Source organism: Bos grunniens, chromosome 17 (genome assembly GCF_055505025.1).
Source record: "Bos grunniens cultivar Pamir isolate PY7600 chromosome 17, Bosgru_T2T1.0, whole genome shotgun sequence".
Lineage (NCBI taxonomy): Eukaryota > Metazoa > Chordata > Mammalia > Artiodactyla > Bovidae > Bos > Bos grunniens.
Window position 1 is genome coordinate 12,922,334 of NC_141181.1, and position 17,263 is coordinate 12,939,596.

General features: G+C 42.1%; 1 protein-coding gene across 18 annotated transcripts in view; it reads right to left on the reverse strand.

The window, feature by feature from the left end:
* SMAD1 (SMAD family member 1) overlaps positions 1–17,263 on the reverse strand; it is an 83,581-nt gene that overhangs the window by 17,164 nt on the left and 49,154 nt on the right. For all 18 annotated transcript variants that reach the window (XM_086346532.1, XM_086346515.1, XM_086346516.1 and 15 more), the window contains one exon: positions 2,689–2,946. In XM_086346532.1, coding sequence (XP_086202658.1) covers positions 2,689–2,946 — 258 coding nt within the window. The remainder of the gene's footprint in view (positions 1–2,688; positions 2,947–17,263) is intronic.

A 17,263-nucleotide genomic window follows, 5' to 3' on the forward strand; every position in this document is an offset into this window, starting at 1 on the left:
CACAAGCAAACAAGCTTAAAACATATATTCTCTTCCATGCTGAAATTCTTAAGAGATTGAGTGGCCACTTCACTGTCCCCATCTGAAGACTAGATGATACTGAACACTGGGCTTGGGGTATGCTTTGTGAAGATGGCTACCATCTCATATTCTTCTATGACTGCAGTGAAAACTCAGTGGGAGGAAAGCATCGTATACCAGTTCTGGAAGCTGTCTGCCTACCCAGGATCACTCCTTTTTACAACAATCAGAGGAGTATTTAAATGTGCTTGCACACGACCCACCTTCAAAGGACCTCTGCATTTTGTCATTTCCCTGGTGGATGGAAAACTTTTGAAAGCTACAAGGACTTCTTCAGAAAAGGAGCTTCAGGGTCTCGTGCATTAAATCTATGGGCTCTTAGGAATTTACCAACTGAGTTTCAAGACAGCCAACTTACTGACTCAAACTCTGAATTTCCCGTGACTTCAAGAAGTCCGCTAGGACCACCTAACTTCCTATCCACTCAAATAGTCTCTAGCAACAGAATTAGAGGAAATAAATCAGTTTGTCACAACTATCTTCTATTTCAGAATTTTTGTATACATTTCTTCTGGAAAAGTTCACAATCAACTGGCAAATAAGATGCAAACATCGTGATTTTTGAAACAACACTAACACAAGTCTTGTGCTTTTGCATTTTTCACTTTTAATTTTTTTTTGACGTGGACCAATTTTTAAGTCCTTACTGAATTTGTTATGACATTGCTTCTGTTTTGGTTATTTTGGCCACGAGGCATGTGGGACCTCAGCGCCCCGACCAGGTATGAAATCTACAGCCCCTGCATTGGAAGGAGTCTTAACCACTGGACCACCAGCGAAGTCCCAGTCTTGTACTTTCTTAAGTAAAATACAGGGTATGGTTTTCCCACAAATAATTCTTTGTGATGGAAAAACGAGTTTCTCAAGGGCCACAGCGAGCCCATGGTACCATCTGGCACATATGACAGAGCAGGAAACACAGCTTCATCTTAACCAGTAGCCTGGATGACACCACTCGGGGCAACCGTCAAATAGAAAAAGCTAACACGGCTCTTGCAGAGTTTCTCAGTGATTTCCCAGACTGACTCTCCAGCTGAATCATACCCTGGCCACTTCCACCGTCTCCCCCACCCCCCCACCCCCTCGTCCCTCAGCTGCTACCAAGCACAGAGACAGGACCTCAGGGACCTGATCCGGATGCCTTTTCTACTCTTTCTACCGCTTTTTTAAAATTCAGCTTCTTCCTTGCAGCTGTAACACTGCCTCTGTTTTATTTCCAGCCAAAAACGAAGACAAAGAGCCTCCTCTGAGACCAAATCCAATAAATTTCTGCAAGCAGACTGGTGAAAACTTCATCACCCTCCTGTGGCCTCAGCTCCGGTGGGAAGGACCACATCCTATGGGTGATGCTCTGCTCTCTCCATGAGGCCCTCCTCCCACCCCTTCAGCTTTCTCTGCTCCACATTTCTCTACTCGGCCTGTGCCTCAATCCCTGACAGCCAGGGACAGTGTAAATTCAAGCAATGATCTTCAGTATTTTCCACTCTTGGGGCTACCCTGAGTCTGCCACTGCTTCAAAGCCACCCAAAACATCTAACTTTGACTCCAACCTGTTCCTCAAACTCAACGGGTCCAGGAGGGGACAGGAAATCACCAGATGATATGAGTTGGATTTTGAAATAAATCTGTCTCCCATCCTCCTCATCTTAAACAGTTTCTGATTGAAAAACAAGCCAGTTCAATATAAACAGGCTTAAAATGCAAAAAAGCACTAAGGACATAAATAAAAGATAAGAATATCAAGTATGGGCCACTTTTCAATTTTTGAGAAGACACTAGCTCTGCTATCGAATTCAAATTGGCCTCCAAACATTTCAATATGTTAAACATGCTTGCCCACTCATTTTCCCTTCTTGAAATGTTAATAGATGTCAAGTGTATCTTTGCTTAATGTACCCTCTGTTGAGGCTGACTGGCTAGGAATCTGGCACTAATCATTTTTATTGTTCTGAGATGCTGGCTTATTAACCTATAACGCGAAAAATATAATGTCCTAATTAATCATTTAATTGACAGACATTACACCCTCAGAGAAGCCTACAGAAGGATAATGGTCTTTTGTCTTTGCTAAGTTAAACAAGCAGATGGTTACCGGTACTTCTGTTGCAAGTCCTTTGTTGTTCAAGTCTATCTTTCTCAGGATTACATCACCACTTAAACGAATTTAATTAAGTGTGTGTGGGGGTGTGTGTGTGTGAGATCCCCCAGGAAATATCTCTTCTGAGGTTGCACTTATGACAGGGTTTCTTTTTTTTTCCTTGCATGAAAACAGCAAATGTGTGCGGCGTGCTATTTTTTTTCCACTCGCTTTTATCAAGAGCAAAGGCTGGAACGACCATGCCACTCCCAGAAGGATGCAGCTGTTTCAAAACCTTTCAAAAATCAAACACGAAAACGTATTCAAGCATCTGTGCCGGACAAATAAAACACCGCCTTGCTTGGCTACGAGGTGTCTCCTTCCATTCAAAGTTGTATCCTGAGTTTTAGAGCACAGCGCCATGTCCCAAGGCTTGCGAGCTCTCCCCATTCCAGGAAACCCGGCTTCTCCATGGCACTGTGATGACGCGTCTCACTGACCACAGGACATTACTGAATGCAGCAACCTACCTGGCATCTGAAAGGGGCTTCCTGGGTCTGAGCTGGTCGGAGAGTGAGGGTACGTGCTGCTGCTGCTTCCAGGAGAGTTGGGGTAACTGCTGTTGGGAGAATGAGGAAACGGATGGCTGTTGGGCTGCTGGAAAGAATCCGGGAAAGTGGCGTTGAGTGGCATGTGAGGCTCATTTTGCCCTAAGTTGCGGAACTGAGCTAAGAGGCTGTGCTGAGGATTGTATTCGCTGTGTCTTGGAACCAGTACTGGAGGAAGAACTGGAAAAGGGGAAAGGGAAAAAAAAAAGAGGGACCAAAGTGAGAATGATGAAAATCTTTTAATAAGGTCACACTAAAACACAACCAAGTTGAAACATAATCTGTAAGTCACAACAAGTTATTTGAACCTTGTCGTGCTGCCAACTCAAAAGCACCATTCAAATGAAAAGCCATTTCCCACTTGGCAACAAATGCCGTAAAAATGATGATGGTCTGCTCAGAATCATTGACGGGCCAGCCCGAGACCTGCAGCATCAACCAAGTGCCCAGGCAACGTCTGCAAAACACATTCTTTTACGTGAAAAATGTTAAAGTTCCCTGATTCTTAATTTTCTCACCCACTAAAAACCAAGGTACAACTAAGAACATACATTGCCATTGACAATTCCAGTTTACCTCCCTGGCGGAAAAGATTTCACACTTAAGAGTTAATAATATTTATTGAATGCTGTGAATTATCCACCACAAATGTTTTAAAATTCTTTACTGAATTTGTTACAATATTGCTTCTGTTTAATGTTTTGATTTTTTTGGCTGTGAGGCACGTGGGATCTCAGCTCCCTCACCAGGGAGCGATCCCGTGCCCCCTGCATTTGAAGGCAAAATCCCAGCCACTGGACCACCAGGGTGGTCCCTACTCACCACAGATGTTTTATTTATTTATTTATTTATTTTTTTATATTTCTTTTGGCATAGTTTTTATTCAAGGATAGAATTCCCATTCTCTTACAACATTCTTTCCATTCTCTTCAAATTCTTAACCATACATAATAGAAGTTTTTGTTTTTGTTTTTGTTTTGTTTTTTGCCCATCCTGAACCCTCCTCCCTCCTCCCTCCCCATACTATCCCTCTGGGTCGTCCCAGTGCACCAGCCCCAAGCATCCAGCATCGTGCATTGAACCTGGACTGGCATCTCGTTTCATACATGACATTTCACATGTTTCAATGCCATTCTCCCAAATCTTCCCACCCTCTCCCTCTCCCACAGAGTCCATAAGCCTGTTCTATACATCAGTGTCTCTTTTGCTGTCTCGTATACAGGGTTATCGTTACCATCTTTCTAAATTCCATATATATGCATTAGTATACTGTATTGGTGTTTGTCCTTCTGGCTTACTTCACTCTGTATAATAGGCTCCAGTTTCATCCACCTCATTAGAACTGATTCAAATGTATTCTTTTTAATGGCTGAGTAATACTCCATTGTGTATATGTACCACAGCTTTCTTATCCATTCATCTGCTGATGGACATCTAGGTTGTTTCCATGTCCTGGCTATTATAAACAGTGCTGCGATGAACATTGGGGTACACCTGTCTCTTTCCCTTCTGGTTTCCTCAGTGTGTATGCCCAGCAGTGGGATTGCTGGATCATAAGGCAGTTCTATTTCCAGTTTTTAAGGAATCTCCACAGATGTTTTAAATGGACACGTTAGCTCACTTTAAACCAAAGCAAGTGTGCTGATAGTAACTAAGGTTGAGAGGATAAATACAATGAGCAGTATAAAATCCAAACGCCATGAAAATTATTAATTGGATAAAAATGCGATATTTTGTGGGACAGGCTTTATAGCGTGTCCCAGTAGTCACACTTGATGAACACTTTCCTCTAAGGATCTGAGTGCATTTACCACTTCTCAGCAACCCTTATCACCACCTGATAGGCAAAGGAAGCAATACAATCAGCATCTTACCAACTGAACACTCAAAGTACAAAGGTCAAAAAAATGTACGCCCTAGTAGAGAAGGAAATCAAACAAGTCAAATCACTCCCCAAAGCTCCGTGTGTTAGGAACCTAAGGAGTCAATAATTAGCAGGGCTGTTCTCAATCTCCAGAAAACTCCAGAGGCAAAGCAACGACGAGGGCGATGAGAAGGGAAGGGGCGGGCCAGCTACCAGAACCCTAACTGGGTTGTTCCTAAGCTTCTTGCCAGGGTCACCAGATGGCTCCTCCCGAAAAATAAAGGTCCCTGGAATCCCTACTGCTCTTGTGGCCTTGGTTAGAAGGAGAAAAACAGTCCATTTGGTAAACTGCATGAGAGGAGAAAGGAGGAGATTTAAAATCTGTTATTGTTACTGGGAGTTAGGACTCAGAATACATTTTCCCCAAGAAACTGTATTTAGTGGCATTAGGAATTAAGCAGATTTTTGAGGGCCTTCCAGTGAATCTATCCATGGCTTATATCATTTCTACAGGAAAAAGTGCTCTTAACACTTGGATCGTAACTGATTCATGAGCTAAAAATTGTTTAAGTAAAAATTGGTTTCTGAAGGTGTTAAAATGTCTCATATACTGCATCTTAAATGTCTCCATAATCCTCCATAAAATTCACTGATTTCCCTACAACTTAATCCCTTAGAAACAAATCTTTTTAGTGTAATAAATGTATTTCCTTTTTCACACAGTGATGGAGTTTGTCCAAATTAAAAGCATGATTGTTACTTATAATGGAAAAGAATCTGAAAAAGAATGTATGTGTGTATATATATATATATGTATACAGCAGAATCACTTTGCTGTATATCTGCAACAAGCACAACACTGAAATGAATTATACTCCAATTAAAAAAAAAAACCTACAAAGAGAAAAAAAGAAAACGAAAAAACATAATTCTTCCTTTTACCTTTCAGTAATCACTTGAAATGTAAACTACTTTGGTTGAAGAAAAAGTTCCCAATAGTCACAAGCACTTTCCCGACACCAACAGAAATCTACTGGGTTGGTTAGAAGGTTCGTTTGAGTTTTTCCATAAGATGAACTTTTTGGTCAACCCAATATATTCCAAAATAGACACATGCTCTGAACCAGTGCAATATCTTTAAATTACCTACACAACCAAACACTTTTTTCCCTTTTTCTTTCAGCTGTTACAACTTGAATTACTGCTTCCCAATTTGTGTTTATAGTCACCTTACTATAACTTCTCCATTCTGATGCTTACCTTTAAAAGCTAGAAAATATTGGCCTCTAAACCCTCCTACCAACAGGAGCACAGACAGCAACAGAAAAATCAATTTTCCGTCTCTCTTCTCTCCCCCTTCCCTCCCCACTTACTTGGGCTTCTGTTTCAGTGACTCCTGTTGCCTAACAGTTTTACGACTGGGCATTTCTTTCTTCCCCGTTGCCTGCAAGGGAAGGCAGGGGAAGGCAATGTATTTCTGCACCTCCGGTGGATGCTCTGCGCACGTGTCCCCGTGTACCTGTTGTTCGGTGTGCAGTGGTCTGGCTCTAAAGCACAGGGCTGCCCTTGGTGTACACCACAGGCGAGATCAATCAGCTTTTGTACGTGACCTCGGAAGTGAACCACCAGCTACAACAAAGCAGCACTCTACAGATGAACTTGACAAGATCAATACCTTTTTTCTCACCTCTGACAAAAGGTGAGATGATTTTGCCACTCCTGATGTAGGTACAAGGTATATTTTAATAAACTTAAAAAAGGTATGGAGGTATCACACATCTATAGTAAAATGTATAAATCTTCATATAAATGGAATCATATACACCCTTGTGTCTGGCTTTAGTTCAACATGATGTTTGTATGATTTATCCAATGTTGCGTGTAACACCTCATTATATGTATGTATTACAATTTATTTACTCAGTCTGCCCATCTAATTTCCTCAGAGGATAATCAATTTCTTTTTTTATTTTTCTGGTTCCTGTGCATCTTCTTGAGGAAATTAAGCAGATAAATGTTTGCTTTCTTATTTCATCTTTATGAATAAAAAGAAAGGCAGCCCCTGCACTTTGCTTTCTTCAACTGTTTGTTGTTTGGTCACTAAGTCGTGTCCTGCTCTTTGAGACCCCATGGACTGCGCTTGGCCTCCCTGTCCTTCACCATCTCCTGGAGTTTGCTCAGATTCACATCCACTGAGCCTGTGATGCAATCTAACCATCTCATCGTCTTCTCCTTTGGCCTTCAATCTTTCCCAGCATCTTTACCAATGACATGGCTCTTAGCATATTCTAGAATTAACTTCATACTACCTATAGAGATCTTCCTAACTTGCTTTTATAGCTAACAGCACCATAGTTTATTCAACCTATCTCCAATATCTGGGCATTTAGGTAGTCTGCAATATTTTAACCATTATATACAATACTGCAATGACTAACCCCATGCATATACAGCAATACTGCTGAAGGTGTATCCTCGAGGCGGAAGTACTGCGTGAAAGGGTAAATATAGGCATAATTCTGTTATCATCAAGTCTCCATGCAGAGGGGTTGTGCCATTTTGCATAGCTACAGGCAACAAACGAAAGTGATTTTTCCCCCAAAGTCTCCCGAACAGACTATTCTGTCAAATGTTTTATTTTTTTGACAATTGGATGCGTGAAAAATGGTAGGCATTTTAGTGCCCTTTTACATTTCTATAGATGTCTTTTCATGTTGATCATCTTCTCACGTACTTCAGAAGACCTATTTTAGTCTTCTTTTGTGAACTGTCTGCTTGTACCTTTTGCTCACTTTTGGTCTTTCCATTTTTCATTAAAATAAGTAAATCATATAAATATATAGGCAAATATATCTTATCCATATTATAGATATTATATATTATCTATATAAGATATAATATCTTATATAAGATACATTATCTATATATAAAATATTGTATCTTATCTATATATCTTATATATATTAGAGATATCAGCCCATGATATATTATGTTCCAAATAGCTTATCACAGTCTGTCACTTTGCCTCTTGACTTTGCTTATGTGCAAGTTTATTTTTTGGTAGTCAAAATTTTTTTTAATTGCATGTGGATTTTGAGTCATAGAGTCTTCTTCTACACCCAGGTTGTAAGGAGGAATTCATCCAAGCATTCTTCCAATGCATGTAAGGTATCGTATTTTATTTAAATCTCTGATTCATCTGGAGTTCAGTTTATTTATACCATAAGGAGTAGATCTAATTTTATCTTTCCAAACGGCTAGCCAGCTGCCCCAAGACCATTTATTAAAAAGCCCACCTCTGTCCTAGTGGTCAGAGATGCCACCTTTCTCATAAGCTTCCACATATGTTAGGGTCTATTTTTCAGATGTTCCATCCCATTCCATTCTAGTCCATTGCCCTGTGTCACTCTGGTTTAATTATAGAGACTTTATGTGTGCATGCATGCTCAGTCGTATTCAATGGTATGCGACCCCCACAGACTGTAGCCTGCGAGGCTCCTCTATCCATGGGATTTTACAGGCAGGAGTACTGGAGTGGGTTGCCATCTCCTCTTCCAAGGGATCTTCCCAACCCAGGGATTGAACCCGCGTCTCTTGCATCACCTGCACTGCAGGCGGATTCTTAACCACTGAGCCCCCTGGGAAGCCCCGTAGGGACTTTATAGTGTATGCTAATATCTGTAGGGCTAGTCCCCTCTCACAGTCCACTTCACAGTTTTACTCACATGCTTACTTTTTCATATGAACTTTGACGGTCACCTTGTCGACCTCCAGAAAAAAAAGATTACTGATCCTTTTACTGGGATCCCATTGTATTTAAACATTAACTTAGTAAGAATTAATATCTTATAATGTTAAAATATTTTATTCAAGAACTGGGAAGGTCAAGTCTACTTTTGCATCTTTCAGGATCGTTCCATAGCTACGATCTGTACTAGTTTGCGAGGCCTGCCCATAACAAAGTACCACAGACCGTGGGGCTTAAATCACAGAAATTTATTTACTCAAAGTTCTGGTGGCTGGAAGTCCAAGAGTAAGGTGTTTGGCAAGTTGGTTTCTTCTGAAGCCTGTCTTCTTGGCTTGCAGATGGCCACTTGCTGTGGTTCTTCCATATTACCTCCCTGGTATCTCTCTTTATGTATCTCCCCATCTCCTCTTCTTATAAGGATACCAATTGGTTTTGAGTCCAGCCCAACAGCCTCATTTTAACTTTTTAAAGGCCCTATTTCCACATACAGTCACATTCTTAGGTACTTCTGACTGAGGCTTCAACAGATACATTTTGCAGGGGACAGAATTTAACCTATAACACTGTATTAGGATTTAAACATTTCTCGTTAAGTTTATTAAGTATTTTATCTTTTCTGTTGCTATTTTAAATGGAGTTTTCACATTTACCTTATACCTTTCACTTTCACTTATACCTTCTATCTGGTAATTATTTATATATTAGTTATTGATGTTTCTATTTTCTATGTTACTGTCTCCCTTGTTGTCTCAGCTATTTTTATCATCGACTCACTGTAGAGTTAGTTCTCCAGCAAATAATCGTGTCTCCCACAGCTAATTTTACTTCTTCCTTTCAAATTATTTTCCTGTGCCTAACTGAACTGATCAGTAGTGCCAATACTACGTTCAAAAGTAATGGAAATGGGCTTCTTTGGTGGCCCAGTGGTAAAGAATCCGCCTACCAATGCAGAAGACACAGGTTCAAGCCCTGATCTAGAAGGATTCCCCATGCTGCAGAGCAACCATACCCATGTGTCACAACTACTGAAGCCCGTGAGCCCTAGAGCCTGAGCCCCGCAACAAAAGCGGTCACGGCCACGAGAAGCTTGGGCACCGCGACTGGAGAGCGGCTGGGTGTGGCTGTGTTAAAAAGCTCTACTTATACAAACAGCTAGCAGATATGACTTGGCCTGTGGGCAGTTTTCCAATCTCTGGCTGCTTGATTACTTAGGTTTTTCCCATATAACCTGTCATATATTTAGACTGGTGTATTAAAGTTCCTATTATTGGGTGTGTTTCTGTTTGTTTTTCCTGCCATACTGTACTTTATACAGGAGGTTGCTGTGATATTTGGTGCATATATGTTCACTTTAACACATCATTGACCATATGTATCACTAAGTTTTACAGCTTAAGATCGATCCAGCATTCATTATACAACTTATGATTGTCATAATCATTCACATTTCACTGTTAGGTCTTTGTCCCAATCCTGTGTATATGATAAACGCAAGTTTATTACCATAAAATATTAAAAAATGACACATCACAAAATTTCTCATTTCTGAAAGAGCCCCTGAAGAAATCCACCTTGTTGACTATCGAGTAAAATGAAAGAACATGTTCTAGAGGAAATAATGCCCAGAGGATGAAAAGAAAAATGCTGCGAAAAAGTGGAGTCTGCTCTTCTAAGGGAAAGTGCAGTGATCATGGTATATTTGTAAGAGACATTCTGTTCTTCTCCACGGAGATGGCAACTATATTGCTATCACACTCCAGTGAAGTATTAGAATGCTTTAGTGAGACATACAAAGTTTCAAATAAACACATTATGTGCAAAAAAAGTTGTTATTTACTCAAATGAGGGTGTTTCAATATTCACTTACAAAACAATCACCCACCCTGTTAGTTTCTGCAAAAACGCCCCAGTCAATAACGTGCTGAAGTGTCTCCCTGGGTCAGTGCCTTCTGGTCTTCTGAATTCTATTTTGTGTAATATCAGAATCACAATCCTCCACTTGTTGTTTACAGGTGCCTGATATATCTTTACCAATTCCTTGATTTTTAGCTTTTTAATCACTTTTTCTTGGGGGGGAGAGATGGTCTCTTGAAAACAGCATAAAGTTTTGCTTTCTGAACCAACTTAAAAATCTCTTAATTTTAATAGGTGATTAAGCCTATTTATGTTTATTGGTAAGACTCATGCTTGGTATCAACTCTGTCATGTTATTTTTTGTTATTTATTTATTATATTTACTGTACTTCTCTATGTGGTGTAATTATTTGTCTTCTGTGTTTTTTAAAAAGGAAACTCTAAACATAGTTCTATATTGCTGTAATATGATGATTTTTCTATTTGTATCTTTTAATGTCTTCCACTTTTTCCTTACTTAACCTTACTTAATTAATACTTAATTATTTAAGCCTGGAACCATGCTGAGCACATTATCACACCCTGCAAATAAGAAAGCTGGAGGGATAACTTACCTAAGGTCCCAGAGAAAGGGTGGAGAGTTGGGATTCAAACAAAGGCAACGGGCACTCTCAACCCGAGGTTCTGCTGTCTTGATGACCAACTTTCCAAGAATGTTAAATTCTGTCTGATATAGTCGGTTTAAGGGATGTTTAAGGGATAAGTGAGTAGAATAAATTCTAGAAGTGTTTCTGGACAAATTAAGGTCACGCAACTGACAGGAGAAAACTCCAGTCTAGTCAAATAAGTTCAATTATGAAACACTTCTAACTCCTTGATGATGCTAATAGGTGAATCACTATCAAATCTGATTCGTATAGCTTGAAGATTATAAATAAAGTATCTGTATATTTTGGCTTGCCTGGGACAGTCCCAGCCTGTAGTTGTTTTCTGATGGAATTATTAATAGGTGACCCAATGTCACTCCCAAAAGGGCTTCCCAGGTGGCGCTGGTGGTAGAGAACCCACCTGTCAATGCAGGAAACAGGAAACCCGCGTTCAATCCCTGGGTGGGGAAATGGCAACCCACTCCAGTATTCTTGCTGGAGAATCCCCATGGACAGAGGAGCCTGGCAGGCTACAGTCCATGGGGGTGCAAAGAGTCGGACACGACTGAAGCAACTTTCACTCTCAAAAGTGTTCTGGTTTGGACAGAAAATCTTATGGTCATCCAAACTATTAATAACTGATTACATTTAGGAATGGTATGGGGGTCTGAAACAGCTGCTAGACCTGGAATGAAGTATTAATGTGAAAGAGAAGGAATGGGGGGAAGCGAGCTAGGCAGGGTTATGTCCACACACACAAGCTGCTCTAAAACAAGGCCCAGGCGCCTCGCCTGGGCTGACTCCTGAAGGACAAGGAGACGCATGCTCTGTCCCAGAGTCTACCCAACCCCCAGTTCCTCTTCCTTTCATTTCAGCAATATTTCAATATGAAGCTATGTTTGCTACTGGGGGAAGAGAAAATAAAAAATACTCAGGCCAATGATCTACGTGTAAACAAACCTCTATGAAATACTTATTTCCTGGGTGAGAGGCTGATGAGCCAGGCGAGAGGAGTGAGATGTGCAAACTCTACAAGTGACTCAGGCCAGAAACTGGAAGGGAGAGAGGGTGAGGAGTATCCTCCTCTTAGTATTTCTTTCCATGTTTCAGTCTGTTTCTAGTTTAGGGAAAAGAGAAACAGGGGAGCACTGACTCTTCTGGGAACCCTTTTCCTCGGCACACTGATGAAACTACTCCTACCTGGCAACTTGAGAGAATGACTTACGTTTGCAGCTTCCCTTTAAGGACTGTTCCTACTGGTTCATTTGAATTGTGAGAATCTCCTCCAAAAGAGGGACCCAATGTTTAAACACTTTCTTTACACCCATAAATTTCTTTTTGAATTGAATCATTTAAAATTCCGAATGTGTTGTATCATCCTTGTATTTTAGGAGTCCTAATGGACGGAGGAGCCTGGTAGGCTGCAGTCCGTGGGGTCACGAAGAGTCAGACACGACTGAGGGACTTCACTTTCATGCATTGGAGAAGGAAATGGCAACCCACTCCAGCGTTCTTGTCTGGAGACTCCCAGGGACGGGGGAGCCTGGTGGGCTGCCGTCTATGGGGTCACACAGAGTCGGACACGACTGAGCGACTTTACTCTCACTTTTCACTTTCATGCCTTGGAGAGGGAAATGGCAACCCACTCCAGCGTTCTTGCCTGAAGAATCCCAGGGACGGCGGAGCCTGGTGGGCTGCCGTCTATGGGGTCGCACAGAGTCGGACACAACTGAAGTGATTTAGCAGCAGCAGCAGCAGCAGCAGCAACCCTGGAGAATCCTATGGACGGAGGAGCCTGGTGGGCTACAGTCTACGGGGTCACAAAGAGTCGGACACGACTGAGCGACTTAACTTTCAACTTTTCAACCTTGGTTAAAATAAACAAAAAACTTGAGCTGTTTTCACACTATCTCTTCAGGTGGATTCTAGTTTGGGGGGTGAGGGGGAAGGCTCCTAGATAATTTCACGACACCTCCCTCCACCTACTCAAAAACTCCTAGTAACTGCGTATGTATCTTTTCCTAATCGCTCACGAGGAAAAAAGTCAAATTTCTGCCTTTTGAAGTATTTATGCATCTATTTCAGTTGGGGTTTCCCTAGTGGCAGGAGATGTGGGTTCAATCCCTGGGTCAGGAAGATCCCCTGGAGAAAGAAATGGAAACCCACTCCAGTATTCTTGCCTGGGAAATCCCCATGGACAGAGAAGCCAGGTGGGCTACAGTCCATGGGGTTGCAAGAGCCGGATACAACGTAGCAACTAAACCCACGGGCACCATTCAGTTAAAAAAAGAAATAAAATCCCTTTTCTAGTCAATAGGGAAACCAAACTAAGAAAGGCTCAGGATGTATTTTTGTTTCCAGAACTGAGTTTAAGCAGCCATTGGTATTCTGCCACTGGACTCAGCTTTTCTGCATTACCAGGGCACAGGGAAAAGGAATGAAAAAGAAGCAAGAAACAGCTAACCCGGAGACGGGGGCTGGGCTGTGCAAAGTATTCTTGTATACCCTCCAGATCGGTGAACGTTTTTCAGATTTTGAAATTCTATCACTAAGTCATCTGCATAAAGCAGTCTTGTAACCAGATGAAGGTAGATGAGGCTACGATATGCCAAATGTTCATGGACAAAAATTTTTTTTTCACACGAGAATTCTGATAACAAAGCTGCCAGGCTGTTGCCTCTGTCCACACAGACATGATGGCAAATAAGCTGGCTGCGACCCAGCAGTACATAACACTCTTTAGTTCTGAAGACGTGGAAAAGAGTTTAGGGTACAGTGGAGATGCCCAAGTTCTAGCCTGATGATGATAATTATTAGTTTTGTGACTGAGAAAGTCAGTTAATTTCCCAGGGTCTCAATTTTCCTCACTCTGCTGAGCAAGGGGTCTGACGGCCCTTCTAGCCCTGAAGTGGGCAAGTCTGCTGCTGCTGCTGTGCTTATCTGGAGCATCATGGTGCCCAAGTGCCAGACCACACCTCGCTCAGGACAGTCAGTGAGGTCACCTGAGAGCAGGATGGTGGTCCAGGGCTAATGGGAGCTTAGGTCCCTGAGATCAGGTCCCGCGGCCTCAATTCTCATCTGAAAATAGGTGGGGGGTGGTGAGGAGAGAGAGGGTAGTCAACCTGCCAGAGCAGCTGTGCCCAGTATCATAACTGTACCAAGCACATGTCCCTCGATTCGGTGTGTGTTCGTGACCTCCTAAATAGAAACATTTCCAGAAGAGAGTGGTGGAGAGGGTAAAACTACTTAAAAGTTAATAGTATATGCAATTATGAAATAAAATTCCTGACCTCAGGATATGAGGTCTACACTGGAGAAAAGATTCTCAGGACACTTAATTGAGGTTAAATTTTAACGCAAATAGAACCCCAAGTCCCTGAACGGGGGCACTTTATCTTGTGTGCTTACTGGTAGTGACGAGGCAGAAGGCAGGGTGTGAAGCAACATTAGCTAATGTTCACTGGGCACTCCATATACACTCAGAGAACCCCGGGGCCAGGCTTGGGGGGACGTGGCAGATGCTGACATCAGTGGGACAGTCACTGCCCCTGCCCACCCGGAGTTTATAACAGATCCCGAATTCTCATGGCAGACGCAGAAGCAGGCTCAGCCCAGCTCTGTGACAACGTCTGAGGTCACACAGCTGCTAAGTGGAGGGCCAGGGTTTGAATCAAGGTCTACTCATAATAACCACCAGACGACTGTACTCAGTACTGTAAGACTGGAAAGAGATTGTGTATTTAACATACTCTTTTCATTCTTCTGCTTAGTGTTTGGAGGGAACATCTTTTTAAAAGTTAAGATGATTTTTGTCTAAAGATAGCAACTTTACAGTATTTGCTTCCTTGGTGGCTCAGATGGTAAAACGTCTGCCTGCAATGCGCGAGACCCAGGTTCGATCCCTGGGTTGGGAAGATCCCCTGGAGAAGGAAATGGCAACCTACTCCAGTACCCTTGCCTGGAAAATCCCACGGATGGAGGAGCCTGGTAGGCTACAGTTCATGCGGTCACAAAGAGTCAGACACCAACTGAGCGACTTCACTTCCTCTCACTTTGTAGTATTTACTTTTGAGGAATGTATCAATTACTCTGTTTTTTATTAATTTAATTGGAGGCTAACTGCTTTACAATATCATGCTGGTTTTTGCCCTACACTGACTTGAATCAGCTATGGGTGTACATGTATCCCCCCGTCCCAAACCCCCCTCCCACCTCTCTCCTCATCCCATCCCTCAGGGTTGTCCCAGGGCGTCAGCCTTGAGTGCCCTGTTTCATACACCAAAGTTGGACTGGTGATCTATTTCACACATGGTAATATACATGTTTCAATGCTATTCTCTCAAATCATCCCACCCTCAGCTTCTCCCACAGAGTCCAAAAGTCTGTTCTTTATATCTACGTCTCTTTTGCTGTCTTGCACATAGGGTCGTCATTACCATCTTTCTAAATTCCATATATATGCATTAATAAACTGTATTGGTGTTTTTCTTTCTGACTTACTTCACTCTGTATAAGAGGCTCCAGTTTCATCTACCTCATTAGAACTGACTCACTCTTGAGTACACATACATGAACAGAAGATGAACATGTGAACAAAACTTAAATATAAACAAAGAAATGAACTGTATTCAACAAAAGTATCTGCGAAAAAAGGTTAAATTTACTTAACACATTATTGACCAGACACGTATTAGTGCCACAGGAGTTAAGTTTCTGCAAAAATTCCCCAGTCGATAATGTGTTTAAAAGGGCCTAAATTGAAATCAACTTCTGAGAACCCAACTTCCTAAGTAATAGGGGATTCCCTCTTTCCAAATACCAAAGGGGATCCCCTTGAAACACATCTGCAAGATTATGTGCCCACAGGATGTCCTCTAAGGCTCCATGACCTACTGCAGATACAGGCTCCAACCTACCCTTTGGGATAACTCTCTCACCCTGCTCCTTACCCAGCACCCCAAGCTTCCAGCAGTTTCCATCTGCTGGTTCATACTCCTGTACTTTCACTCACTTGATATACTCCCAAATCTCAGGTTCAGAGTCGTTTCCTTTAGGGTATCTTTCCTATTCTTTCTACCCACCCCCAGAAGAAATGAATTTCTCTTTCCTTTGTGCCCCACTGCGGCTTAGACTATCATGCCATCAGCAACATTTTACTGCTAATTTGACTTTACCTCACTCAGACCACCAGCCCCTTCGGGAGAGAATTGAGCTTTTTTTCTTCTGTATCGTCCAGCGCCTGGTATATAATAGGTCCCTAATAAAATTTTTTTTCGATTAATTTATGTTTGTGAACTATATTACTATTTTTGGATTAGTTATTATAAGCTGACTAATATAGACCTTGCTCGAAGCACAGTCCTCAATTAGGAAGACAGTTGTTTCGAGGAAGATTCCTCTACCTCACCCCCACACAACAGATACGACCTTCTGGGGTTTGAGTGAACGCAGCCTGGGTGGGGAAGGTGAGGGGTTACCGTATTTATTGGCAACGCAGCCCCATGCTTCCTGTCCTGTCTCCGTCTCTAGCTGTGGAACTTGGACTTCAATTTTCTCACCTTGTTAGATGTCTAAGCAGCATCCCTTCCACCTCTAAAACTTGATACAGCATCAGCCTCAATTCTCGGGTATGTAGATTAAGTTAGAATGATACAGAGAAGACCAGCATGGCTTTATACTAAGCTGACAAGAAAATTCAGTGTCCAGGTTTTTTGGTCAGAAGGCTTAGAGCCACAGAAAAGGCAATGGCTTCAGATCAAGAAGCCCAGGGTCCTGGCGGGGTGAATTCAGGCGCAGGAGCCTCCGTTTCCCTCCAGGGCTAGAGACCCCGTTCTGGGAGGCCGAACGTGGCCGGCTCTCTCCAGCTCCGCTTCCATCCTTATTCCAGGTTCCTTTCCTCTGCCCAATATTTATTTGCTTAACTCCCACAGAAGGAAGGTGCTATGTTATCAGAGACTTCATAGCTTGTTAGAGATAAAAAAAAAAAGTCAGGGTGTCAGCTTAAAATATCAGGAGAGGAAAAGGTCCTTCATAAGGTTCACAGGAAGTTAAAAGAGTTAGAAGCAAGCTTTAGCTTTGGACTTCTGGATGGAAGTCTTGTTCAATTACTTCGGAGCCAATTGATGGGGAATTCACTCTTTACACCTCATTTCTTACTAGTAAAATGGGAACATTAGTACTTCTCACAGGTTTCTTTGTATTTAAACATGTATATTGTGCTGACTTATGTCAAGTACTGTATCAAATGTTAACTAATCTATGCTGGGAAAGAGTGAGGGCAAGAGGAGAAGGGGGAGGTGGAGGATGAGATGGTTGGATGGCATCACTGACTCAATGGACATGAGTCTGAGCAAACTCCGGGAGATAGTGAAGGACAGGGAAGCC